Raw genomic sequence first — 26,426 nt, forward strand, 5'->3', positions numbered from 1 at the left:
CTTCATCTTCCTGAACCTCCGGTTGCTCATCTATAAAATGGAGTTGATGGCAGCAGTACTCATGTCCTGGGGCAGCTGTGTGGATTCAGTAAGGTGATATGTGCATTCACCACAGTGCCTAGTAAAATTGCAGCATCTTCACTGACTTATTTGATACATTGTTTTCTGATTGCAAATAAAATACTTGTTCAATATAGAAAATTTAGAAAACAACTGAAAAAGAACAGAAGATAGTGAGTTTTCTTCCGCTTACTTGGTAGTTGCTGTGTTTCCATCTGACCCTCCTCATCCGCACTCCCCCACCCCATCCCCATTCTGAACTGAGGGTTCCCTGTGGGCAGCAGCCATGCTGGGTCAGTGCTGTCCCTGATGCCTTGGTTTTCCATCAATGTACGGTGTGGTAACGCTGCTGTCGGCCCCTCTCTTGGCAGATCCTTCAAGCCGGACTTCATCCTGGTCCGCCAGCACGCCTACAGCATGGCCCTGGGTGAAGACTACCGCAGCCTGGTCATCGGCCTCCAGTATGGAGGGCTGCCCGCTGTCAACTCTCTCTACTCCGTGTACAACTTCTGCAGCAAGCCCTGGGTGGTAGGTGATGGGCCAGGCTGACCTGGAGCAAAGTGGGAGGCAGCGGGTGGCCACCCAGCCCTGAAATGGGCCCATTCCCCAGCATGGAGGCCTCAGTAATGAAAGGAGCAATTGAATCAGCCGCTTGGACCCCAGACCTCTTCTTATAATTATCACCTAACAAATATTATATAATAATATATTATGATACAGTGTTATGTTATCATAATATTAGTGGTAAGAAGGGGTACCATATTCTTCTTACCAATATTCTATCAGATCATCATGTTAACAGCAGGCTTCATTTACTGAGCACTTACTATATACCAGAAATCCGTGCCTCCCAGTGCTCCTGCCATCACTCTCATGTGAATGGGCATCATCGCTGCACTTTACAGAGAAGGAAGCTCAGCTTCAGAGCAGTTAAGGGGCCTGTCCAGGGTCATGTGGCCGGTGAGAGGTGAAACCAGAACTTGAAGCCATCGCTCTCCAACCCCCAAGACTTGATTCCCCCGCCTTTTATTCATTAGTCTCATTCATTCACTTGATTTTGTTGAGTTTCGGTTCAAATGTTACCTGTAAGAGAGGCTTTTCCTAAAATGCCACCCCTTTATTCCCCAATACTCTCAAATCTCTTACCTTGCTTTATTTTCCCCCAAAGACTTATCTCTACCTGGAATGATCTGTTTATCCATTCATTTGTACATTATCTGGCTCCCCTACTAGAAGGAATTCATTCATGAAACTAATATTTATTGAGCAGCTACAATGTCCCTGGCACTGTTCTAAGTCCTAGGAACATGGCAGTGAGCGGATCAGACCAAAATTCCCACCCGTGGATATTACGTTCTAGGGAGCAGGGGCACCCTAGTACATTAATAAATATGCCCAATATGTAATATGACATATGGTAACTGCCAAGGGGAAAATAAAGCAGAGAAGGGGAACAGGAAACGTGGAGGTTGATGGAAGGAAGTGTGCTCTAAGCTCTTAGCCAGCTTGTCTCTTCTTTAGCTGTCTCTCTGTGTGGTCTCCTGGTGGGAGGGCAGTGCTTGAGAACATGGGCTCTGGACCCAGACTGCCTGGGTCCAGTTTTCTCCATTTATGAGCTGTGTAGCCTTGAGAAACTTGTTTAACCTCTCTGAGTTGATTTTCCATATTTGTAAAATGACGATAATAATAGGGCCTTCCTGGGAGGGTTATGAGTTAATACATGTAAAGTGCTTACAACAGTGGGTGGTATCAAATACACACTCAGTAAATGGTGACAATTATTGTTGTCCCTAGAGCTTGGAACAAGGTCTCTGCAGAGTTGGCATTCAGTATTTATTGAATGAATTCGTGCATTACTTTAATAGATATGGATGGTCTTTAACCACTATTACCATAGCTCTGGTCTCCTTCTCATCCTGCCCTAACTGAGGTTTTTGGCCTGTGACATCCCAGATTCGAGTGCCACTGTTCAAAAAGGGTCCTAGATAGCATGAGCCCACCCTTCTCATTTTCCACATCGTCATCACGATGGTGGCAGCTATCATCCATTAGCACTAACTGTGCTCTGCGCTGAGCCCTTAACACGCATATTGTGTTTAATCCTCAGAACCACCCTGACGAGTAGGTACTTGTAATATCTCCATTGTACAGATAAGGAAACTGAGACGCGTGTAGCTGATAGTAAGTGGTGAAGCTGGGCATCTCCCAAACTCGGGTGCTTGATCAGGGAATTCCTCTCCTTCTCTGCACTTCCGTTTCCTTATCTGTAAAGTGAGGGACCCCTTCCCCATCATTTCCCATATTTCTGAGGTCTTGCTAACCCTCTAAGTTGACTCCATGTTGCACCGCAGCTGCATGCCACAGCCCAAGAGTTTGCAGACCAATACTGGTCTGATGCAGAACCTTCCTAAGTTAGCCCATTCTCGCTGTCTGAGCTCGTAGTGTTGAGTTACCCCAAGCCTGTCTGGCACAAGACTTGGCTCCTCCTCTAGCCATTGGGCATCCACATGAGGCCACAAGTTGCAGTTTATTCCTTCTTTCCGATCAGAATCTACCTTGCTCTTCCCTGCTTGCTCCCCTTCACCTTCTGGGTGAATTCCCAGCTCCTTGGTCCAGCCTTTAAGGCTCCTGGTGTTCTGTGATGGATCATCTTCCAGCCTCCTCTGTCACCATCCTCCATACCCAAGGCCACAACCATGGCAACTGCTCCCGAGTGTCTTCAGCACACGCTAGTCTCACTGCGCACTGGAATGCCCTTCCTCCTTCTCTTATGTCATCTGCTCCAAGTAGTCATCCTGATGCCCCCTCTGTCCCTCTCCCAGGTCCCACAACTTCCCTTGCTTCCCTCCAGCAAGACATTGGTATCCCCACCATCTGCCCACAGTCTGTCTTCTCTCAAGGCCTGGTCTGCCATGTTCAGCTTGGTGCCCCAATATTAAAGTGCAACGTCGTGCACAAAGTGAGCTCCCAAGGATGCTGAGTGGTGTCAGGTGGTGGAGAAGAATGAGTCCAAGGCCTGCCTTTTGGGAGCTTACCCCCAGCTCTGGGGACAGTAGCTCCTTCCATGGCAAAACAAGGAAGTGCCAAAGCAGGAGCAGCACAGCGTGGAAGGGACGCAGCTCGAGCTGTTGGAAACAAGAGGGGCACAAAAGCAGTGAAAATCTTTATTATTAACATTTGAGTGCTAACATTTGAGTACTTCTATGGACCAGGCACTGCTTTTAATACCCAGTACGTTTAATCCTTACAACAGTCCTGTTTTCCCCATTTACAAATAAGGAAACTGAAGCTCAGAAACCTAAAGTGACTTCCCAGGTTGCACAGCTAGTAAGTGGTGGAGAATTTGAACCCAGAGGCTACGCCATAAACTACTACACGCTGTGCCTCTCGAGAAAGAAGGGCATTGAAGGCTGGGGCCGTGGTGTGAATGTCAGCAATGCTTGTGTGAGATGCCGAGGGTTTAGTCAATGCTCGTTAAATGTGATTGAGCTGAACTCAGTGGTCTGGCAGGAATGAAGGGCTTGATGCAGCCAGATGATGGAGAGGATGAATGTCCAGCCAAGGACTCTGGCTTTTATCCCATAGGCTGGGAAGACCTACTGGAGCTTAGCTCTGAGCAGTCAGATGCCTAAGGCATCACATGGGCAGTTTCGCCATGCCAGGTAGCAACAGTTGACCAATGTTCTCTCCTCTTCTGTCCCAGTTCTCTCAGCTCATTAAGATCTTCCACTCCCTGGGTCCTGAGAAGTTCCCACTTGTAGAGCAAACGTTCTTCCCCAACCATAAGCCGATGGTGAGTGCCTGTTTTTACTCTGCTTATTTTTGTGATACGGAACAAACACAGATGTTCACATCTCGGTCCTTATGGACAGAGGAGCTGGGCTCAGGGGCTGCTCCCTGACCACCTGGCTCTAAGGAAGAGCTGTGACGTCCTCTGGGAATGCCTGGCCTTCCCAAGGAAAGAGGGATCTCTCCGGGTGAAATTTCAGGCAGCAGGGCAAGTGACAAAGGTGGACGGCATTCCTTGGGACATCGGGAATTTTCTGCAAATCAGGGGACAACTTGAGCTGGCATGTTGGAGCCAAAGGTTGATATAAAGATAAAAGATTTTCAATGTGGGATGTTATTTCCCTTCAGCCCTCTGTGGGACCTGGTTTCAACTCGTATTTTAATAAAAGCAGTAATATTTGATTTGCATTGATTGTTGGAGGACAGTTTTCTTTCATGTCCTCTTTGCATTCTGACGTTTGAATATACCTGAGGACGTCTCTGGGAGGTAGTTGGAGCTTAGCTTGGTACGTGGAATAGCCTCCCATTTGGAGGATAGCTGGGTGGGAGAGGTTAACGTCTTTTTGAATGGGGTGGAGAGCTCTCCATCCTGCAGCCGGAAGGAGTTGGGCGGAGGAGTTCCGGGCAGCTGGATACAGACCATGACGTGCTGTTTACGTGGTTGGTGGTCTTCTCAAACTGGTCAAAGGAGTTCAAGGCCGTGGTGCCAAAGTTTCCTTGGGAGGAATGTGAGTTTTGGGGAACAGGACAGTTAACAGGGTTTCTGATAGTCCCAGCTGGGGAGTGAGGTCTGTTTGTGGAATCCCAAGCTCAGGCAGCAGAACCGGACAGTTCTCTTTGGAGTCACTGATGGGTAGGGCTGCAGGCTGCAGGTGGGAGCAGGCTGACCAGGCAGAGAGGTTGCCCATGGATTATCCTTCCCTATTGTCTGACCCAGTGAGAGTCACGGGATCCAGGCTGTGCTGGGTGGAATAAGAAGGGCATGGGGAACCCAGCCTATTCCAATAAAGTGTGAACACAGTGGAGGAAATTCGAGGTCTATCATCAAACCAGCCTGGGTTTGAATCCCACGTCTGCCTACTTCCTAGGTCTCGGGCAGTGAAATTAAGCTCTGTGCACCTCAGCTTCCTCAGCTGAAAACCATGCATGGGAGTGACAAAACCTCATCAGGCTGTTGAGATTTAATGTAATCACGTGTATAACGAGCCCTGTGCCCAACACATAGTAGACGCTCAATGTAGAATACCCGTAAAATAAGGGCAAAGCTGGAACCTGGAACATTGTCAACGATGGGATGAAAGTTGGGTGAGGGGTGTGCCATCAACCAGCGCAGCCCATTGAGGCTGACAGGCCCAGCTGTAAGCTCTGGGGGCGCGGGGGGCTCTCCGCTGTAGTGGGGCCTCGTGAGTTCCTGGCATACCCAACTCGGCTGAGCCACACTCGGAATTTCAGGCAGGCATTTGGCATCAAGGACTGCTGTTTGCGGCCTTCCCCTCCCACTTCCACCAGGCTGAAATTCTTAGGAAGAAAACCAGGGAGGCTAAGTCAGGGCCCCAGTCTGGGAATACCTGTACCACTAATAAGGTAAATTAGAGATCCAGATTATGTAGAACTGGGGAGAACCCTGGCCTGAACCCAGGGAGCCAGGTCAAGGCTGGATTAGCAGCCAGAAAGATGCCTCCTGAAATTCCTCCTGCCTGGGGAAAGGCCTGGGGCAGGGTGGGCCCACACCATAGAAGTCAGTGGAGGGAGGGGAGTGTGCATGGCCTGCAGCCAGGCAGACAGGACCGGCTTCCAAGGTCCTCTGCTGTCTATAGAACCCGCAACGACGGTCAGGACACAAGAAGGTGAGAGACTGCAGGTGTGTGATAGAAATAAAACCACTTTACTGTTTAGAATAAAGGACACACTATAAAAAGTGAACATTATGCAACATTACAAGACAATATACATTCACGGAATATAAAATTCATAAATAACATGGAGGAAAACTGTAAACAGTGCTACAAAATTTAGCAACAAATACATTCCTTCCAGACAGGGTTTTCTCTGGTTGGTTTCTCTCCATCACTTCTGGGTCTCAGGATAGCAGACTGGCTAATGGGGAAGTAGGGGGCACAGGAGGATCTACAAAGCTCCTCCCCTCAGAGCCTGAACCATCTCTAAGTTCTTCCTCTCTGCACACTTCCCAAGCACCTCTCATGTGTTGATATCCACACTCCCCTTCCTACTTCCTCCCCCATTCTGTTTTGCTTTTGCTGTCAGATTTCCAAAGTGTTTTTCTTTTGTAAAATTATTTTAGTGATTTTTTACTTTAGGTAGCCAGGAGCCAAACACTTGGGTGTCATCTTGGGGTAATCCATATTGGTGATCGTCAAGCACAAGATGAATGGCTGGGGCAGGGGAGGGTGCTGTCTCCTGGGGGTCACAGTATCCCCAAGACAGAGCTGTTCCAATAAGTCATTTGCTTCTTTAATTGTTCAAGAACCACAGCATGAAATATGGTGCTCGGGGGCTACGGCTGGACCACCATGTGGTAGGTCTGGGTCTGGATGAGGGTAAAGGACCCGAGTTTCCTAGCGTTTCCTACCCTGGCCAGATGCAGTACTGGTCTGAGAGGCAAGAGCCTGGGTGTGGCACTTTCTGGATAGGGAGGCAAAAGAGATGGCCAGGGGAGGCCAAGAGATCTTGAAATCGTAGCCCCCATGGCCCTGGATTTTTAGGAAATATCATGGCTTCCCAATTGGGTGGACAAAGGGACTAGGGGGAAAAAGAATGGGAATGAGCAGCAGTCTGCCCAGGGCCAGTTGATACAGAGCAAGGATGTGAACGTGCTTGCTATTTTTTCCCTCCTCCTTCCTACTCCAGAAAGCCCTGGGATGCCAACAGGAGGAGGCTGGGGGAATCTCCAGCGCTAGCTCTTCCTGGTTTCCCCAGTTGGCCAGTCTAGCTGCCTGCACAGAAGTGTTTCACCCTCCATTCCACTGTAGAATTTGATTCAGGAAAATGGCGGCATGTGGGTTTTATTTTTGTTTTTCTCTTAAACACAATGTACACATATTACAGCCTACACATGACACAAGATTTAGCAAAATAAAACGCTCGCAATATGATTGAAATACGGAAGTGTCTCAGCTACATAAATGATTTTAAATTATACAGTAAGTGAACAGGTGAAATAAACAAAGCTATAGCTTACAGAAAGCTCAAAAACCGCCCTCCGACAATGTCGCTTTGCAAAGGACCCTTCTTTGCCCAGGACCTGCCGTTCTCCTCATCAGGGCCTGGCAGATGGGACTATGGTTTTGCCAACTTTTCTACTCCGCAGGGAAACTTCAGGTGACTCATGCTCGGGCCTGACCCCAAGTCCCTCCTTGTGTGAGTGGAGGGGACCCCACCAGGGACCAAGAATGGCCGGATGCCTCGTAGAGGACACGCTGATGTCTGATTGTGGAAGAGCACCTATGCGGGTTGGGTCAGTGGTTCCACCTTGCAAGATTTTGAAGTCGAAATGAAAAAAGTCTTAAAACACCAAGTCTGGGGCTCACCCCTTAAAACCACTGGCCCTCTGACCTCAGCTCCTTCTGCTCACATTGCCCCACTGAGAGGGCAAAGCCTCCCATTTCTTGTCTGCCAAATGGCATGACCACAATGTGAAAGGTACAATGTAATGAAATCGATCCCAAGGAAACCGGATGCCTGCACTCTCTTCCCGCTCTGGGGTTCTGCCAAACACCTTGCCTGGGCATTTGTGTGTGTGTGCCAGACATCACAATGTGTTGTCTGCGTCTTTTTTTTTTTTCTCCTGTTTCAATTGGCAGCTCCGTTTCCTAAAGTGGAATGAACTGAAGATACAAATACTAATAGAGGATAAATACCCATAATCTAAAAAAGGAGACAGAGACAAGAGCAATCATGTTAAATGTCACCATCCTACCGTCCCCAACTCTGTAAAATATCCATTGTCACCTACTCTCGGCATCTCACTTTCAACACTAAAACTTAAAATAATTTTATTTCATTGGACAATTTATATTATAATTTTATTTCAAAAAACACAACAAAAACCCTATAGCTGATTGCAAAGTCAGGCTTCCCCAGTGACCGCGAATTTTAATTCCATAAGGTGAGGACCTCAGGAGGTGGCATTTACCCACTAGTGAGCTGAGGGAAGGGGAGCAAGCTGTCCCCAAACCCAGGAAAGGTAGCTGTCTAGCCAAGGCAGGATATCCCTCCGCTTTCCCTCCTGTGCCCAGGCCCCTGACCCACACTAACTCTCATCTCCCATCTGAGCCAAGCCAGTAAGGCAGTTCACTGAAGGCCCCAAACATGAAGCACGAGAGAAGGAGAGGGGTAGAGGTCAGACGACCCCAGTTAGAAGGATGCCAAGGGTGTTCAGAATTTCAAATTTTAATTAAAATGAAAAAAAAATCAACTTGGAATGTCATGATTTTCTTCAAACAAGCAACGACAACAAAATAGAAGAGATTAAACTATTGGCGTATTTAACAGCATTGAACAGAATTCTGTGTCCTGTAAAAAATTAGCTTATGTCCCCGTGTGGGTATATGCACATGTGTATACAAACACATCCCCCTAGGTGAACTAAACACTACTTTGGAAATAGTATTCTCTACCCCAAAACTACTTGGCTATATCTGTGGATAGTGTGCGGTGTGTGTATTTCTCCAATTTACATAAAGGCAAGCTCCTGGCCAAATCTCCTGAAAAGTTTTCCAGGAGGAAATCTTGTGGGAGGTGGGGAGAGGAAAGACATTCATCTCAGTCTTTCACCTGAGCTTTTGTACAAGGCAGGCAAACGGCCTCCTGACCTCAGGCAGATGTTTAAGTCTTCAACTAAGAAAGTTCTGTTCTTCTGGCCTGGCTGCTTGCTCCAGACCCAGAAACATCTGGTCAACCCAAGCATCACTGGGCTGGGGGAATTGAGTGTGTGTTTGCTGCATCATCTCAGACCCTCCCCAGTTTCCTCCTTCCGTCCCTCAATGGTACACGCAGACACAGACACAGTCTGGTCGGGACATGCAGTAGCATCTCCTCGGTGTAAGATCTTCTGCGTACCTTGAGTCTATCTGCTCGCTGCCCTTGACTGATCCTGAAACAGCTGGCCTTTCAGCAACTTCCTGGTCTGTGTCCTTTATGTGGTGGAGAAGAATGGCAAAAGCAGGAGGGTCTGCGAGATGGGGAGTTGGAGAAGAAGGAAAAGCAGTAGGTATTACAATGCCCAAATAGGGTAGTTTCTCGATTTTTGTTTTCCTAAAAAAATATAGATTATATTCTCACGAAGAAGAGGCGTGTACATTCCTCATTCTTTTTGGCATGGCACCAAAAATTCCCGGGTGGAAATAGGTGATGTCAAAACCAAAGAGAAGGAGTAGGGTGGGGCCAGGAGGATGGTTCCAAAGAAACTCCATATGACAGCATAGACTTTTCTTTAAGTGTTCGAAGTACTAAATTTGCGAGAAAACAGGCACTAATTTCATTGTCATCATCTGGGAAGAGTTAGTGTCCGAGGGAAGCTCAGTGGGGAGGGAGGGAGGTGAGGTGGGGCTGGGGCTGGTGCTCAGGGGTCTGTGGCATTGATGATGCTCTTGTCCGGGGGGGCCCAGCCTCGGTACCAGCTGCAGTAGCCACCCTTCTGCCGGATGCAGGCGTAGTGTTTGGACTGGTAGCCAGGGTAGCCGAAATTGGAGAGCATGTCGGTCCAGAGACACTCGTTCTTGGAGGTCACGTAGCAAGGCAGGTAGTAGCAGGATTTGATCTGCAATGAGATAACCGCCAAGGGTTGGTGGACTCAGGCCGTGATGCTCGCCATGGCCGACCCAGACCTGAGGCTAGCCACAGTCTCCAGACCTCCAGACCCAGTCTCAGAACCTGGGACCACTCAGGTGGAGCCCAGCCACACCAGTCCCTTAGTGAAAATAATATAAATAACATTCACTAACACTTACTGAGCAACTTCTGTGTACCAGACATTCTGCTAAGTGCCTCTATGTTATTCTCCATAACTCTCATAGCAGATTTATCTCCCTTTTATGGACAAGGAAATAGAGGCTCAGAGAAGTTAAGTAGCTTGCTCCAGGTCACACAGTCAGAAAGTGGTAGAATTAGACATTTGAGTGAGCTTTTTTCCTCTCAAATGCTAACAGGAAAGGATGAAACTCTCAGCTGTGGTAGGGAATTGAGGAATAGGAAAGATTAAAGCATAAGCTTTGGAGTCCAGCTGCCCTAGGCTGGAAATCAGACTTCGTGAGCTGTGTGACCTAGGGCTAGTTACTGAAGCTCTCTGAGCCTTTATTTCCTCACCCGCAAAATGGGGATAGTCATAATTAAAACTGCACCGAGTTGTGAGAATTCAGTGAGAGAATGGCCCACCTCCCTCCCACAGCAGGAAGGCTGTGTGTCTCGGCCCAGGGCTTGGGTCAAGGAGTTGGGCCTGGCTGAAGAGTGACCTTCTGCACATGTGGTATCAGCAGTCCTGTGCCAGCCGGCCCCAACCGCCAATGAGTCAGCTGCCCGAGTGAACCCAGTTGGGACTGCTTCGCAGCACCTGCCAGTGTGAAGATCCCGTACCTGCCATAACCTTGCACCGCGGGAGGGGCCGGGGATGCTGAAGGGCCCTCACATCCCAGCAGCTGCCAAGTGGGCAGCACGGAGGTGGCAGATGACAGCAAAAAGGCACTCTCCCCTGCCTCCTTTCTTCACTGCTCAGTCTGGGGGCAACATTCCTTAGCGCCCCTGCTCCGACCTGACCCTCCGCCTTGGCCAGCCACGCGTGCCCCTCCCAGCACAAGCGCCCAGCGCCCAGCAGAGCACGAGCTAACGTTCTGGGGCTGCGAGCCAGCACCTCCCCTGCCGGCCCTCCCCGGGGCTCACCTTGCAGTTACAACCCAGGTGATACCGATAGTTCAGCCCCTTGCGCTGGGAGAGGGTGAGCTGGTCCCACCTCTCCACGAAGTTGCAGAGTCCTGTGTACATCTTTCCGTCGTAGACACGGCCTAGAGGAGGAAAGAGGATGACAAGAGGAGAGTGGTTCTGTCCAGAGTCCAGCCAGAAGGGAAAGAATTCTCACCGACTGAGTACCCACCTTAGCCCAGGGACGATGCTAAGTACCTTTCAGTCCTGGGCTTTTAGTTCATCCTCCCCAACACCTTTTAAGGCGAAATGCATCCCCATTTTCCAGATGAGGAAAATGAAGCTCAGGGAGGTGAAGCGATTTGCAGAAGGTCTCAAGCCCATGACACGCTGGAGCTGAGACTAAGGCCAATGCTTCACTTCCTTCGTCAATAGTTCTTTGGTTTCAGTTTTGTTTTTTCCTTTCCTACACTGACTGCCTGAAGGTGCGTAACTTTCAAAGATAGACCTGATAGGTTGACCGAGAGGTGGAGAGGACCAGGTACAGGCAATCACTTTTTATTTATAGCAAAGCTGAGAAATGGCAAAACTAGATGTCCTCCATGGCGTTCGTGGTGGAGCCGAGACTGAAACCCAGTCTCCATGGAGGGCCTCAAGCTCCCACCGCTGGCCGAGCAAGATGGACTCAACACTGGCTACTCCTTATAATCCACTGGGCATGTGGCAAAGCTCCTAAGGACACTTCTGGGTCAACTACTCCCTCCCACCCTTCTGAAGTGAAGGAATGGTGGACCTTGGCCAAACCCTGGCCTAGATGCTACAGTTGGCTGTTACCTGTCAGCAGGTACTGGTACTTGTTGACCTCCAGCTTAAGGCCACAGAGACTTTCAGAAGCTTCTGTGTGGATGTACTGCACATGGGGCATCTTGGTGAAGCCTCGGTACATCTGTGGGCAGAAGGAATGTCATGAGAGGAGGAGCAGGGCTCAGAAAGCATGCTGTCATTTGGTCTGTGGGCATCAGATTGCCCTCATCAGCCATCGTTCCTGGATGGTCACCGACCTGCCCACCCCAGGACCTTCACTCCAGATGTCCTGTTCTCCTCTCGTCTGAGCCAGGGTTGGTACCTTCTCATCCAGCCAGTCACACCTCCCCTTCCAACACCCCCACAACGCTCCTCCAGGCACATAGTTTTCTCAAATCCCAACACCTTTTCAGAAATCCAGAGAATTTGCTGTGAAGGGGGTCCTGCCTGCCTTGTCAACCTCCAGACCTGAGCTCCGAGAAGACACGCAGCCAGCATTCTCGTGACATCCCTGGGCCATTTTCCAGGGTATGAAAGCTTTCTCATTTACATCCGCCTCACCGTATCCTGACAAGAACCCTAGGAGGGAGCTATTATTATGGCCACTTTATAGACGCGGACTCTGGGAGAAATTCTGTTTGGCTGGCAAAAGTTGAGCTCAGGCCTGGGACGCTCCAAGATTTTATTCTTCTGAGCATCTGATGAAAGCACTGGGTTCCTTTACCCCAATAAAGGGGTATATAAACATGTATATAAAATTCATAGGTTTTCAACTAAACACTTTATAATTATTAGGTTGAACTGTAGGAAATTGCTATTTGGCCATTTTTATCTACAACATAATCTAGTATGGTGATTCTCAAGTAGAAGCAATTTTAGTCCCACCTCAGGAGACATTTGGCAACGTCTGGAGACATTTTTGGTTGTCACAATTCAGAGGTGGGGCGGTTGCTCCTGCCATCCGTGGGTAGAGGTCAGGGATGCTGCTAAATAGCCGATGATGCACAGGACGGCCCCCACAGCAACCAGTTATCAGGCCCCAAATGTCAGTGCTACCAAGGTTGAGAAATCCTGCGCTCATATTAACCCATTTAGTCCCCATGACAGCCCTGGGAGACAGGGGCCTATTGTGCCCACTTTCTAGACGAGGAGCCTGAGCTTCAGGCAGGTTAAGTGGCTTGCCTAAGGCCAGATGGTTGGCAAATGGCAGAACTGGGATTCCAGGCAGGAGAATATGCTCCAGAGTCTAGGCCCTTAACCATTATCCCATGCTGGCTCCCCGTGCACCCTCTCAAATTCATGCCCAAGGGTGTCTGACACAGGCAAATGCCATTTATGGCTCTTGTGCCTCCTTTATCAGCACGTGCTCAGAGCCACTGATGTGAACATAACAGAAGCTGAACCCACTTGTTGGTTCCAGCTCAAGTCTCCGAGGGTCTGTCGAGACAACTCTGCTACGGTGTGAGCTGGTAGGGGTGGCAGGGGTTACCAAGGTGTTGCCCAATCCCATTGTTCCCCAGTGTTCAGAGCACATGGGCCCTGGACAGCTGGTGGTCTCTGGGCTTATCCCAAGGGTTTACAATGGGACAATGTCTCTCCTTTAGTTCCTGGCATGCGTTATTAATTTACTTATGGTAATTAATAAAAAGCCAGACATCACCTCATTGATGTCTCATTTAAGTGCCTCCATTTGGTCTAATGGGCTGTTTTTTTCTCCTCATCTTCTTTTAAGTGGCGACTGGCTGGCCGGGGGTAGGTGGTCCATGAGGACCTCTGCCATCAAAGGTCTGTTGGACCTACAGAGTTGGGGAGCCTCTGCCTTGTCTAAGGGGAGTGCTGTTCTAATTGTGTGCAACCATCAGTACAGATGGTTCTCATTTACCCGGCCTCCCTTCCTCACCCTCTTCTCCCGCGGGATCGCCAGCTGAAGGAGGAAACGCAGCCAAGAGCAAGAAGTGCTGTCTACACTTGGTGTTCGGTTATGCCGCAGGGGAGCAGGGGTGTGTCAAATCGTACCCCCCACTTCCTTGGTGATGGATGGTGTCTCTCTGGCTTTAAGAGGAACCATGCGTAAGAGTGCTGCTGTGTGCATGCCATCACGAGTAGCCTTCCAACAGCAGCCCCTGCGCTCACTCCTGTGCCCGGTGACTTCTCATGTGGGTGTGGATGTTCCTTGAGTTTTGGGCAAATGGTTCAACTCAGTTCTTGCTTGCTCCAGGTGTTTGGGGCCCAGCCTACTGGAATCTCAGTTCATTCCAGATCAGTCTTTCCCCTTTATCTCCTCTCTGCTTTATGGGTGAGAAATCAAACCTCTGCTTAGAGGCCGGTGACTTCAGCTGCTCACTATGAACTCAACTGGCCGCAGCCAGCTTCACGTCACTGCTACTTCTGAGTTCGAAGGAACCCTTGTTTTAACATGGCTTCTGGCACTTGCATGAAGAAGATTTTAATAAATGACAGATAACTGGGTCTGACAAACACAGCGCTGCCTTTTAGGGTCAATTCTGAAAATAATATGAGAAATGTATGGTAAAGGCAGTTTTTTCCTCACTCAGTTGTCTTTTCTTTATAATAATTCTATCTTGACCTAAATATGGATCCTAAAAGTATCATTAGGTCTGTCATCAAGAGACCCAGAACTGGCTTGAGAAGTTTAGGAAGGTTATAATGGGTTTATAATGTCCTGAAACCAGAGACTCCTAGAATCTCAGAATTGGAAAGGATGTTAAAGATAATCTAATCCAGCCAATGTGATGGAGGATTAGCGGTGAACCCAGGTTCTGGAGACTGACAGCCAGAGTCTCAGTCTTGTCTCTGCCACTTATTAGCCACTTGCAAAGTTACTTAACCTCTTTGGGCCTTGGTTTCTTCATCTGTAAAATGGGGCAAAGTACTTACTTCCTAAGGAGTTTTGAGAATTAAATGACATATACTAGCACTTGGCACAAAACATTGAGTAAAAGTTAGCTTAAAACCAGTCACAGTAAAATTTGTAATGAGCAGAGGAAAGGATCTAGTCTTCTTCCTATGTGTCTTGCCCGACCTCACCTCTTAGTGCAAGGAGTTAAAGCTGGTTCGGAACTTCAGACATAGGCAGGTTGTTCTTTTCTTTTTTCCTCCAGCTTTATTGAGGTATGATTGACCGATAAAAAGTGTATCTCTTTAAGGTACACAATATGATGTTTTGATATATGTATACACTGTGAAGCGATTACCGGTATCAAGCTGGTTAACATATCCATCACCTCACATAGTTACCTTTTCGTGTGTGAGAACACCTAACATCTACTCTCTTTGCAAATTCCTGGTATACAGTATTGTTAACTAGAGTCACTATGCTGTGCATTAGATCTCCAGAACTTATTCACCCTGCAGAACTGTAACTCTGTACCCTTTGGCCAACACTTCCTCATTTCGCCCACCTCCCAGCCCCTGGGAACCACTGTTCTACTCTCTGCTTCTAAGAGTTTGGCTTTTTTAGATTTCACATATAAGTGAGATCATACAGTATTTGTCTTTCTGTGTGTGGCTTATTTCACTTAGCATACTGTCCTCCAGGTTCATCCACATCGTCACAAATGACAAGATTTTCTTCTTTTTCAAGGCTGAGTAATATTCCATTCTGTGTGTGTGTGTGTGTGTGTGTGTGTGTGTGTGTGTGTGTATCTACCTCACATTGGACTGTACAAGCCTCTGGGCCTCGCTTCTTGGTAGTATCTACACAAAGTTCTAAGAAGTTAGCTTCCTATAGGGTGATGGGACACATGATGTGAGAAAGAAGTTTCTGAGTCTGGGGGATTTGCATATTTCTTAGGGAATATCTGGTCTTCACTCTACACTGCTGCCCTGAAATGTCACCATTATGTCAAATATCTCTGGCATGTCTGCTGAAGACCAGCACCTTGCTGCATGCTGCTTTATAGCGCGAACTCATTTAAACCCACAACTGATTCTCATTTACAGACCAAGCAACCGAGTTTTGGCGACTTGACCGAGATACCAAGTGTATGGTCTTTCTTTCACAGAACGGGCTGTCTAGTGGGGGAGCAGAGCCTGTGGGAATGAGGCAGTCTCTGCAGAGGGCTAGAGGAGAGACCTAGACCATAAAGAGTTACAGGCAATGGGAGGTTCCATTAGTTAGCTCAATAGTTCTCTGTGGGCTGGGAAGTCACAAAGCTTTCCAGCTGGAGCTTCAAGGCGAGACCCTGCTATTGCTCATTTGATTAGACAAACCACTGAAGGAAGTTCCTGGGGGCCAAGTATTCTGATTGCCCAGCAGATCTGTCCTGCTCAGAGTCAGGACATGCAAAGCACATGACCAGCGGACCTCCCCATGGGACCCTCCTAGGACTAGCTGGGACATAATGTTCCCCACGTGCTGTCCCCTGCAGCCAGCCTGAAAGAATGTCTCCACTGCACAAACTACAGCTCCTGGAAAGCAGACTGCTTTCTCATGGTCCTGATAGGAGATAAGGTCTCAATAGATTAGAGTGCCAATTCTGGAAACTTCCACCTATGCACCATAGCCCAGCACTTCAGCTCCAGCTAATCTCCAAGTTTGGCTTTGCAGTAAGCTCCCTCAACATTCAAATACACCCCCCCCCCTCCACTCCACTACACACCTGTGGGTCTCTGCACACTCAAAATATGCCCGAGAGGTGGACCAGAGGTTCTGGAATTAGCATATGGAAGAGCATCTGCCCACCTTTCATCTGGGTGAGAAGTTCGGGGGGCAGGGGTGGACTCTGAGAGAGAAGAGAGAGGTCAGACAGGGCGGCTCGAATTCTCACGTTCTCTGAGTTCCTTTCGTCCTGCTCGAAGGGAGCCCTTGCTTAACCCGTCTGCCTCTCTGGGTAGACTCTCTAATCTGCTAGAACAAAGCCGCTGAGGGATCATTGCCAAAACTCCTGCAGGCTCGCCTCTCTGGCCTCTCCCCCTTCCCTCCTACAAAGAGTTTTCAATACACCCCTTGCAGGATGCTGCAAGTCAAGAGATACACTGCTGGATGACAAACCTACAAACTCAAGCTAACCTCTTTTTGTTCCCCAAGGGAACTAGATACACACGGGGTGGGGGGAGCCTCCAAAGTGGGCAGGAATGCTGAATCAGCACTACTGCTGTGTCATCTCTTTGCTGGCAAAGGTTCTCTAGCTTCACTCCGCTTTGCCACTTTCTAGCCCCATGAGCTTGACTGTTATAGAACCTTTCCCAGGCTCAACTGCCTTACCTATAAATAGAGGATAATGTGTATCCATTTCATAGGGTGTTGTGAGGACCTGTCGGTGCAAAGGCTGAGCAGAATGCCTGGCGCACAGGAAATGCTCAATAAACATTACTCGTATGGAGTCTTACATTCATTATAACAAATTTTATCTTTGTATCCATAGCTCAAAGCACAGTGCTAAGCACAGGGGGTGGGGGTGGGAGGTCAGATGGTCTACTCCCACTCTGATTAGCAGACTGGTACCCAGAGACCAGCAGAATCCACTGGCCTCTTGAGATGGAAGGACAGTGACCAGTTCTATGGGTTATCTAATATTGGGCTGGTAGGAGGGGCAGAATTAATAAAAGGCATTAGGTAGTAATTGATGATCAAAGTAAGATGGCAGGGAGATTTGGGGAGTCATGTAAAGAACATAGAGGATTGAGAAGGAATCCCGACACCTCAGCTTGGGAACCAGATCTGCCTTGAATTAAAAGCATGGCTCTGGCAAGTCATTTCCCCTTTGAGCCTCTGTCAGATGTAAACCAAGGGATTTTCCTTCCTAATGCCCGGCATCCTGATTCCATGACCCCGGGTGAAAGATGGTGAATGGACAGCATGAGACCCCTGGCCTGGGAGTGGGTGTGCACACTCTGAAGCTGATGGGTGAATAAATGTCATTTGGCCTCTAAACACCCCCCAGTGGCTGGTCTGACACCAGCGAGCAGGGAATGGGACATTCTGCCCACAGGAAGGGCCTCTGGTCACCCTGGTCCTGAAGGAAGCAGGGAAGCAAGGCAAGCTTAGGAGCCACTGCCTCCCAGCTCTTCCCCTGGCAGCTCTCTGCTGGCCACAGAGTATCTCATAATATGAGGGATTGTTCCAGAGCAGGCGGGGAATGTGTTTCCTGAACCTCTGCTTTTGTCTAATGTGCTTTGGCATCCGCTTGCCAGCTGCCAGGGGTTGCACAGTGGGTTTTCTGGGTTGTTGTTGATCTTGTTGGTTCCCCCCTCCACCCACCCTTCTCTCCCCATGGCCGTCTGAAGACATAAGCTGGTCCCATGACCTAGCTTGGGCAGCCAAGGGCAGCTGGCCAGGGCTGACTCTGGATATTACATAACCAGAAGGCTGTGGATGTTTCCAAAATTGAATCCAAAGCAACAGGTTCCACAAATTTAGTACAGCTAACCTCAGGCCTCAGGACGCAGGAACAGTGAGGCCCGCACAGCTGCCTCCGGGATGGTTGGGTACCACTCGTGGGCTGTGTCACTCCCCCCACTCAATTCTATCTGAGCACCAAGGCTGGTCTCCTCTGGGGAGTTTTCAGGCCAGTGGGGTCTCACCCTCATTCCCTCATTAGATGGACACGCATTTGCCACGTCCCTGTGACATGCCGGGTCCCACCCTAATTGCTGGGGATGCGGATATAAGCGGTGAGTAAAGGGGCTTGCACTCCTCTGGACCTGAGCACACCCCATCATGAACGTCTCAGGATTCTCGCACAGGTTTCTTCTCTCCTTCCTAAGCATGGAAGCGCATCTTCCTTGTGGCCTCCACAGCTCCTGGTAGAGAGCACGGCACATAGGGAGGTGCTTACAAAAGTTGGGGTGATGGACCAGCTGCTGAGCTATTCGGGGTAAAGCCCCCGTCCTCTGTGCTGAGCCAAATGTAAGTTTCCCCTTCCAGCACCCACAGCAGCTCTTGCTTCGAAGTAACACAGTCAGTGTCCTGGGACACTTGGAATCCTGAAATGCCTGAGAGGGAAGGGCTGTTAGGGGCACAAGCCCAACGCCATGCTGTTACCAGATGGCAAAACTGAAGCACAGGAAAAGGGACGATTCCAAGGTAAGTGAGCCACGTGGGAGTGGAGCTGAGACCAGGAAGCAGGTTTTCTAGGTTTCAAATCTGATGTTCTTTTTCTTAAGCATGCTTCCTTAATGTGCTTCCTAATGTTAGTATGCTCAGGAATCTGTTCGATTGTATGAACAGGCTTAGTAAACGGTGCTAACTAGCTGGGATGCAAGAAGAGCATTACAGCTGGGAAAATCAGGAAAGAGGGTCCGTCCCACCTCGGGGTGTGGCTCCTGTGATCAGCAAAAGTTTCATGTAAAGACTCAAGGGGTTAAACCTGAACTGTCAACTCGTGACTGCACAGACCAGTAGGCATCGTTGAAACTCAAAAAGTCAGAACTTGGAAGAACCCATAAGACAATCTAGTCCAACCTCCTCATTTTACAGATGGGAAGACTGAGGCCCAGAGAGAAGCAGTGACTTGGCCAAGGTCTCACAGTTAGCAGGTAACAAAACTGTCTGCTGTCTGGTGCCAGAACCCAGCCTCTTAACAATGACCTCTGCAGGACTCAACCTGCGCTGGCTCTGGGATGAAGGAGTCATCATTCCCCCACTCCCTGCCCATCCCTTTCTGCTGCCTCAGCAATGCCCTCTCCAGCAGTGGGGCAGGGCTGGGTCTGGGACTCAGACACTGAGCAAATGCACACCCACCTTGCCTCCCTTGGCCAGGACTCTTCTGGCAAAAAACTAGGAACCCTCCTGGAGCTGAGCTGCTGTCACTCACCTTCATCTGCTTGATGGTGTAGACCAGTGTGCCAAAGGGCCCCTCCTTCACCAGCTTCTTCCCCACCACCTTGGCCCGGATCACTGCAGAAAAAGGCAAGACAGAGACAGCGAGGAGGTTAGAGAGGCCTGAACCACATCAGAGACCACATCTCAGCTTGGGCATCCAGCCCCTAGGGTGCCTGGAATTGCTTTCTTACCTCTGAGCCAACTCGAATAGATGATTGTGTTTATAAGAGCGAGAATTCAGATGAGAAACACTGGGAGGGGGGAGGAATGGAGGAGAAAAGGAAGGCTGTCATCATTTGAGTTAATTACCCCAAATGTTCACAATTGCCGACTCCGGAAATTCCTAGGCTGCACTCACCCCTGGAGGAGTTTCTTGACTCTGTGGTTTCACCATAATCCAAAATCTACTTCTCCTGTTAAAGCCTTTTGCCCTCCCTCCATTGCCCATCTGATAATCACATGGCCTCCCAGACCTGTTCTCTTTCTACAGGACCCTTTCCTGAGCGCCACCTCATTTGGGGCTCTTCATTTGCACGCATAATTCACCATGTCTTGACATGGCCACAGGGTTGTGATATACCCCAGCTTCTTTCCTTGCCCCAGTCAGCATTCCAATGGGGCCCTCAGTACCCAGCACTTAGATGGCAAGGGATGCAGCAGAGTGTAGCTCAATTAGGGTGTGGTGGAGGAGGGAGCAGTTGGAAGTGGGAACTCAGGAGCCAACTAAACTGTTCCAATCCCAGCTCTTCTCTCTATGGCCATTATGACTGTGGGCAAGCAACTTTGTTTCTGGCCTCCACTTTCCTCTTCTATAAAACCAGGATAACAACGGTACCAATCTCCTCAACTGAAGGGATTAGGCAAGAGAACACATGGGAAACTCCTGGCACCATGTCTTGGATGTAGTGTACATTAGATAAAAGTTATTAATATCATCATTATTATCATCGTCATTGCCAAAAATGAGATGGGCTGACTGTGGAAGGATTGTCACCAGAAAAGTAGCTCCCATTTATCACACACCTACTAGGTACAATGGTACATGTCACTTATTTACTCCTCACAACCACCTTACGAGAGCAGTATTAGCATCCACACTGTACAGATGAGGAAACTGACAGAGAAGTGAAGCCACTTCCTCTTTCTGAGCCTCAATTTTCTCATCTGTAAAGAGGGTGTAACTCTACCGATGTCAGAGAATTGGAATGAGGGTTAAAGAGAAGATCTTATGAAATTTCTTGCTACAATGTAGCAGAAAGGAGTTGCTCCGCAAATATTAGTTGACTATGAAGGCGAAAATACTTAGACAGACCCAGTGTGACAAAGGCTGGAAGAGAGGCATTTACTACAAGCAGTGGGATCACGGGGAAGGAGGGATTGGCTTTGAGATTATAAGAGGCTTTGTCTTCTCTTCCTATTTTATGCGAAAAAGAAGCACCCAATAGCTGTCTTCAAATATTCATAAAACCGGCACATGGAGGAACAAATGGACGGGTCTCGAAGACAATTCAGAAATTGCAGAGAAGTCATATTCATTGGCTCAATCCAAGAAAAAGACAACTAATAACAAGAACTAGCAACGAAAGTGGTGGGGCGGGGGTGGTACTGCCACAGGGGCAGAGAAAGTCTCCATCAAGGGGAGCCAGATGCTCTCCTGCTAGGACCTTAACCAGAAGGGAATGGATTTTTCAAGTATAGGAGCCATATTTTGAATCACAAGTTGAACTCTTCCAGCTCTAAGATCCTGTCACTCTTTCCCACCTCAGGTTGCACTTAGCCCAAAAAAGAGTAGGTGCTTAAATAATGTTTGTTAAGCAGAATACTCTTCACACACACACACATACACACCCCGCTATCCATTCTGGTAGCTCTGTATCCTTCCCCATTTTGGATGTCCCATCACGTTTCTCAATTCTTCGACTCTAACCTCTTTAAAATAATCTTTACTAGGAACCAATTCCCCCATCCCAACTGGATTCTGTCCTGTTTCCCCCCAAATGAGCTTGGATCCTACTCTCCCAGTCAGACGTAAAGTCAAGACCCAGATGAATAACAGCCCCTCCAGACCTTCCTGGCCAAGGATGGCAAAAACGGAGCCCATTGGCAAAGTTAGCAATTTAGCAGAGGCAGCTCAAACTGGGAGGAGGTGAGCGGCTGTTTCCAAGTCTGCTGTAAAAACGAGAGGTTGGCAAGATCTCAGGCCAAGCTCCCTCAAGATTCTGCATCCACCTCTGCGTCTAACTTCACAGCAGCATCCTCGGCAGGGAGCCATCTTCCCAGAGGCCCAGGGACGATTTCCTCTACATTAACTCCCACAGGCAAGTTGTAACAGCTTAACTGTTGGGCAGAAAGCATATCTGCCAGGACTTTCCTATTGATTCTTCCTGAATTGATTTGGCGCCATCTTCTGCTTCTTCATTAACACAGAAGGTAGACTAGGGAGTGAGTCTTTGCCTTCGTGGGGGGGGGGGGGGGGGGGGAGCAAAAGAGGTTCCTTTAAATAGCAACATCTACCCTTTCCTGGCTCAAAAATGGCTTGACTTCATTTAGACATAACATGTCATAAGCAGACCTGTCCCATAAAGCTGGGTACTTCTGGAAGCTTCTGCATGCGCGGCGAGCCAATTCCTTCCTTACCCTGAAATGGCCTGAGCTTGGAACCTTTTCATGTGAGAATAGTTCAGTGAAAAGAGAGTGTGTTTTTGTAGTCAAGAAGCCACATTTAAGTTTGAGCTCCACCATTACCATGTGGCCTCAGGCAAACCCCAGTGTCCCTGGAGCTCTTCCCTCCTAAATCTCTCTGATTGTCTTGGCCCAGTGCCCTTCACGTGGCTTATAAGTGATGTACTTGTTACTAGCGGAGCAGCAACAACATGGCATAGCATTGGAGCCTGACTGCCTGGGTTCAAATCCCGGTGCTGGAGCTGTGTGACCTTAGGGAAGTTACTAAACCCCTTTGTGCCTTCAATTCTTAATCTGTAAAACAGGGATGAGAACAACAATACCTCCTAAAGTTGCAGTGAGGGTGAAGTATAAGCCCTGAGAACAGTGGGTGGCCCATCCCAGCCCCATGTGTTTGCTGTCACTGTCATTAGCATGACCACCAGGACCATGAATTCCGTCATTATTTGTCCATCCTGAGCATTCTTAGGCTCCTACCATGCACTGTAAGCGAAGGCCTGGGAGGACGCCCTGGGATGAGAAGAAAGGCCAGCTCATCAAAATGCTCTGGCCTTGCGAAATTTCAGGGAGAGGTGGGGGAGCACACGTGAACTGGTCAGAACAAACGCATGAGATGCTTTCAGGCCTGGAACACTCACTCCCTCACAGGTACCTGTCCCAGCTCATCACCCACGCGTAACCCAAGAGCAGCCCCCCAGGCCCAAAGAAGATCCCGTGGTCATGGTGCAGAAAGACTGAGGCAAAGACGGCCCAGCAGAGAGGCCACCCCAGTGTTTTCCTTATAAAAACAAAACTGCACTAAACTGAACTAAAATTAAATAACCTTCTGCTCTCCCAAATGGATTCCCATAGTCCTTCCAAAGTAGAATCGCCGGCCAGCCCCAAATCTGCCTATTTGGTCTGTGAATTCATATGTCTTTATTTACTTCAGATTCTCCTCTGCAATTCAAATGCGTGCTGTTTTGTACTTTCCTGTTTGGCAATAAGCGTGCTCCCGAGGCATTCACTGGCCCTGGGGCCAAGTGGACGAGAAAGGGGAGGGGAGGTCGCGGTTCTCCAACAACAGAAGATGGTTTCCAAACTTGGAGCTGGCAGCACGTCGGGCCGTTCTTGCCACCTTGATGTGGCAGCTAGCAACCAGCTTTACAGATGGGCTGGGCTGGACACAGGTTTTCTTTATTCTCCTCCATGTGAGAGTGGCCCCCACACCGTCTACCCGTGTGTGGGTAAACCAATGTGGGCGTGCATTGGGTTGGTGTCTGGGAAATTGGGTTGGGTGCTGGTGGAGGTACAAGAAATAGAAGTCCTATTTCCTACGTCCACCGAGGGCTGTCTAGTGGGAAGACAGAGTTTAAAAGTTCATGGCTAGAGGGTGCATCTCCCAGGTACAGAAGCACCAGTCAGAGAAAGGGGAGGATGAGGTGCAGCCCAGGTCTCCGTCTTGGAGCTTCTTATGCTCCTCAGAAGGGAATGTGGACTTCTCGGGATAAGGTGGTGAAAAGAAAACAGAGGAAACAGTATTTTAACTTAAAAGTATGTAAGAAGAAACAGACCAGGCTTTGTGTGCTTCTGTAATTGGCACGTAGATCTATAAATATAGGTGTGGCCCTCTTAAATACATCATACACCTGAGGATCCAGGTGTAAAGGTGTATTTCTCTAGAATTATCTTGTCTTCTTTAAATAATTTTGAGGGGAAAGGCTAATAAGAGCTTGCAAACACAGGTGAAACAAGGTACATCCTTTCCAAAAATAATTATGTGCTGCCTGCTAGCACCTCCATCCATAGTAATATAGACCACAACCAGCACGAGTTTTGAACAAAAACCAATTCCGATGGCAAACAGGACTCAGCTTCCAATACAGCTTACCGGTGTGTCCAGAAATTACATGTTATTGCTGTTCATCAGCATATTCAGATGGGGAAAAAACACCCATGAGCTGGCCCCCCCTCACCCTCTCCTTCCACCTGCCAACCATCCATCTTCAATCAAATACAGACCTTTCTACCCCAAGCTGGTGGCTGGACTTTCCTACTGGCAGGCTGGAAGACCAAGTCTGCCTGGGTTTTAGATCAAGGATCCCTTAACTGAATGAATGTACACCAACTCAGGACTCCAGATTCTGCCCATCTGAGCATCCTGTCAGGGGCCGTACAGATGCTCTCCATGATACAGGAGTTGATTCAGCCATGTAGCGGGTCAGATGCTACCACTGCCACACACACACACACACACACACACACACACACACACACAGAGCCCCATTCCTGTCTCTCCAAAGGCCCTGGAGAATGATTTTGCTGGTTTAAATATGTTTTCAGGAGGACAGTGAGGATAAATAAGTCACACCTTGCCTGCAGGTAGAATGAATTTCTCCCAAAACAGAAGTCACTGTTAGTGTCAACCCCAGGGAGGAGGCTGTTCAGACGGGACCCCAGCAGGCAGGATCTAGGAAGGCAGAAAAGCCTGGACTGTGGGCTCACCTGTCTTCTTAGGCTTGGACTTGGAGGAAAAGAGGGGTCTGGGAGTGTCAAAATGATGCCCACCCCCGTGGAAGCCCACCAGAAACAAGGAAGGAGGGAAGCCTGTAACCCAGCTTGTCTAATAGTTAATAGATGTTTATTTCCCGGTTGTCATCCCCACAGGATGACAGAGGAAAGGTCTTTGCTGAAGCCAGAGTGCTCATGGCCAACGACGATAAGCAAGAGACCTCACAGCCCGTCTGGCTCAGCCCACTAAGCAATACCCTGATCCTGTGCACTGTGGACAGCCTGCATTGCAGCCTGTCTGAGAAAGGCAAAGCCAGGCTTCCATGCTCTTCCGGCCACCCATCTGCTAATCAATCATCAGCTCCCTGCATTTCATTTCATCACATCAGTAAGTCTAGAGGAGAGGGAAGGAAGTAGAACACAGTGATAACGACAACTACCATTTCTTGAAACCCCTCCTATGTGCCAAGCAGTGTGTGCATGCAATCTTGCTCTATCCTCGCAATAACCCTATCAGGTGGCTACAATTGTCCCCATTTTCCAACTAAAAAAAAAAAGCTATCAGGTACCGCAAGGGCAGTTTTGCATCCCAGTGGGGGAAAAAAAATTGGTGGGTCCCCCAGGAAAGTAGACTGCCTAAAAACCTTCCCACAAGATCTGTACTGATTGCAAAATAGTTCATAATTTCTCTGCACCTCTCCACCCCCACTATTAGCTCTGCTAAGGATCAGAGAGGAGGAGTGGTCCCTAGGAAGAAGGATCCCCCGATAAGCCCCCAATGATCCCCACATCCCCTTGACCACGCCACCGCCCTTTCCCAATCATTCACACGCATACATCCTCTGATTGGTAATAAGAATCGACAAGGAATCACCATCAGCGATATAACAGAATATCATCTGTTTAGCATACTGTGCTCCCCAGCAAGGCTTTCATGGGAGAAAAATAACTTAGAAACCACAAAAACTCACTGATCCCTAAGGCTGAGGTTAGTTAGACTGATTAATCAAATGAGACAATGTATATGTAAAAAGGCACTTTGTAACCCTGAAGCGAAACAGATGATAGACTGTTAGGTTGCTGTCAGTGATTACTTGTAGATTCTTAAGTGCACTAATCAGAGGAAGCCGGCAAGGGACCCAAGAGAATTCTTGCGATTCAGCATTTTCTCCTCCCCTGAGGATCTTTAATATCCACCTCCACGGCCCTTTTCAATGTCCTCCTCAATTAGCGGCTGCCTCTTTGGGGACACTTCGATGATGTCCATGTTTGAGGAAAGAGCCTTAGGAATTAAGCCCACCCTCACTGGGTCCTTCTGCTTCCCAGCCTATTTGTCACCACAACCCCAAACCCCAAAAGACCCTCAAAAAAGACTCAGAAGCTGATAGGTCAGACCAAGAAAACCCCTGGAGAAGTGGCTGTGATACACTGGAATGAACAGGCTCAGAGCACGTGGGGCCTGGATAAAGTCACTGCCCTGTCACTGTGTGACCTTAGGCAAGTCACCTCCCATCCCAGACTATAAACTGGGTTGATGATTACCAACCTAGACAGGTTCTTGCCATGACCTACGCCCCCTCCCCGACTCCATCAAAAGAGCTCTTGTTATGTGTTATGAGCTCCATGGTGCTCGGTCCAGGCAGCAGTGGGGTCTCCATCCTCCTCTTCTTCACATCCAGCTTGTGGCTTTCATCCCATCTGTACAACCGACAGCTCCCACAGTTTTGCAACCTCCAACCCAGAACTCCCATGACCTTTAACACACATATCCAAGCATCTACATTCAGTCTACCTGTACAGCTAGAAGTCTAATAAGATATCTCAAATTCAACCATCCCAAACCAAGCTCCTGATAATGGCCCTCACCCACACCGGGGCCTCCGATGGCCTTCCCCATCTCAGGAATTGGCAGCTTGCTCCACTGTGTCACCCCAAACACCCC

General features: G+C 48.7%; 2 protein-coding genes across 2 annotated transcripts in view; one reads left to right on the top strand and one right to left on the bottom strand.

Annotated features, from left to right (window-relative positions):
- The window catches only part of SYN3 (synapsin III), a 453,079-nt gene that overhangs the window by 147,550 nt on the left and 279,103 nt on the right, over positions 1 to 26,426 (top strand). Inside the window, exons 5-6 of the mRNA XM_046646801.1 lie at positions 432 to 588; positions 3,764 to 3,853. Of these exons, the coding sequence (XP_046502757.1) occupies positions 432 to 588; positions 3,764 to 3,853 (247 nt within the window). The remainder of the gene's footprint in view (positions 1 to 431; positions 589 to 3,763; positions 3,854 to 26,426) is intronic.
- TIMP3 (TIMP metallopeptidase inhibitor 3) overlaps positions 5,714 to 26,426 on the bottom strand; it is a 57,991-nt gene continuing 37,278 nt past the window's right edge. Inside the window, exons 2-5 of the mRNA XM_046646802.1 lie at positions 19,305 to 19,387; positions 11,557 to 11,668; positions 10,744 to 10,865; positions 5,714 to 9,628 (exon numbers count right to left, since the gene is read on the bottom strand). Of these exons, the coding sequence (XP_046502758.1) occupies positions 9,431 to 9,628; positions 10,744 to 10,865; positions 11,557 to 11,668; positions 19,305 to 19,387 (515 nt within the window). The 3' untranslated portion in view covers positions 5,714 to 9,430. The remainder of the gene's footprint in view (positions 9,629 to 10,743; positions 10,866 to 11,556; positions 11,669 to 19,304; positions 19,388 to 26,426) is intronic.

Source organism: Equus quagga, chromosome 19 (assembly GCF_021613505.1).
Source record: "Equus quagga isolate Etosha38 chromosome 19, UCLA_HA_Equagga_1.0, whole genome shotgun sequence".
Lineage (NCBI taxonomy): Eukaryota > Metazoa > Chordata > Mammalia > Perissodactyla > Equidae > Equus > Equus quagga.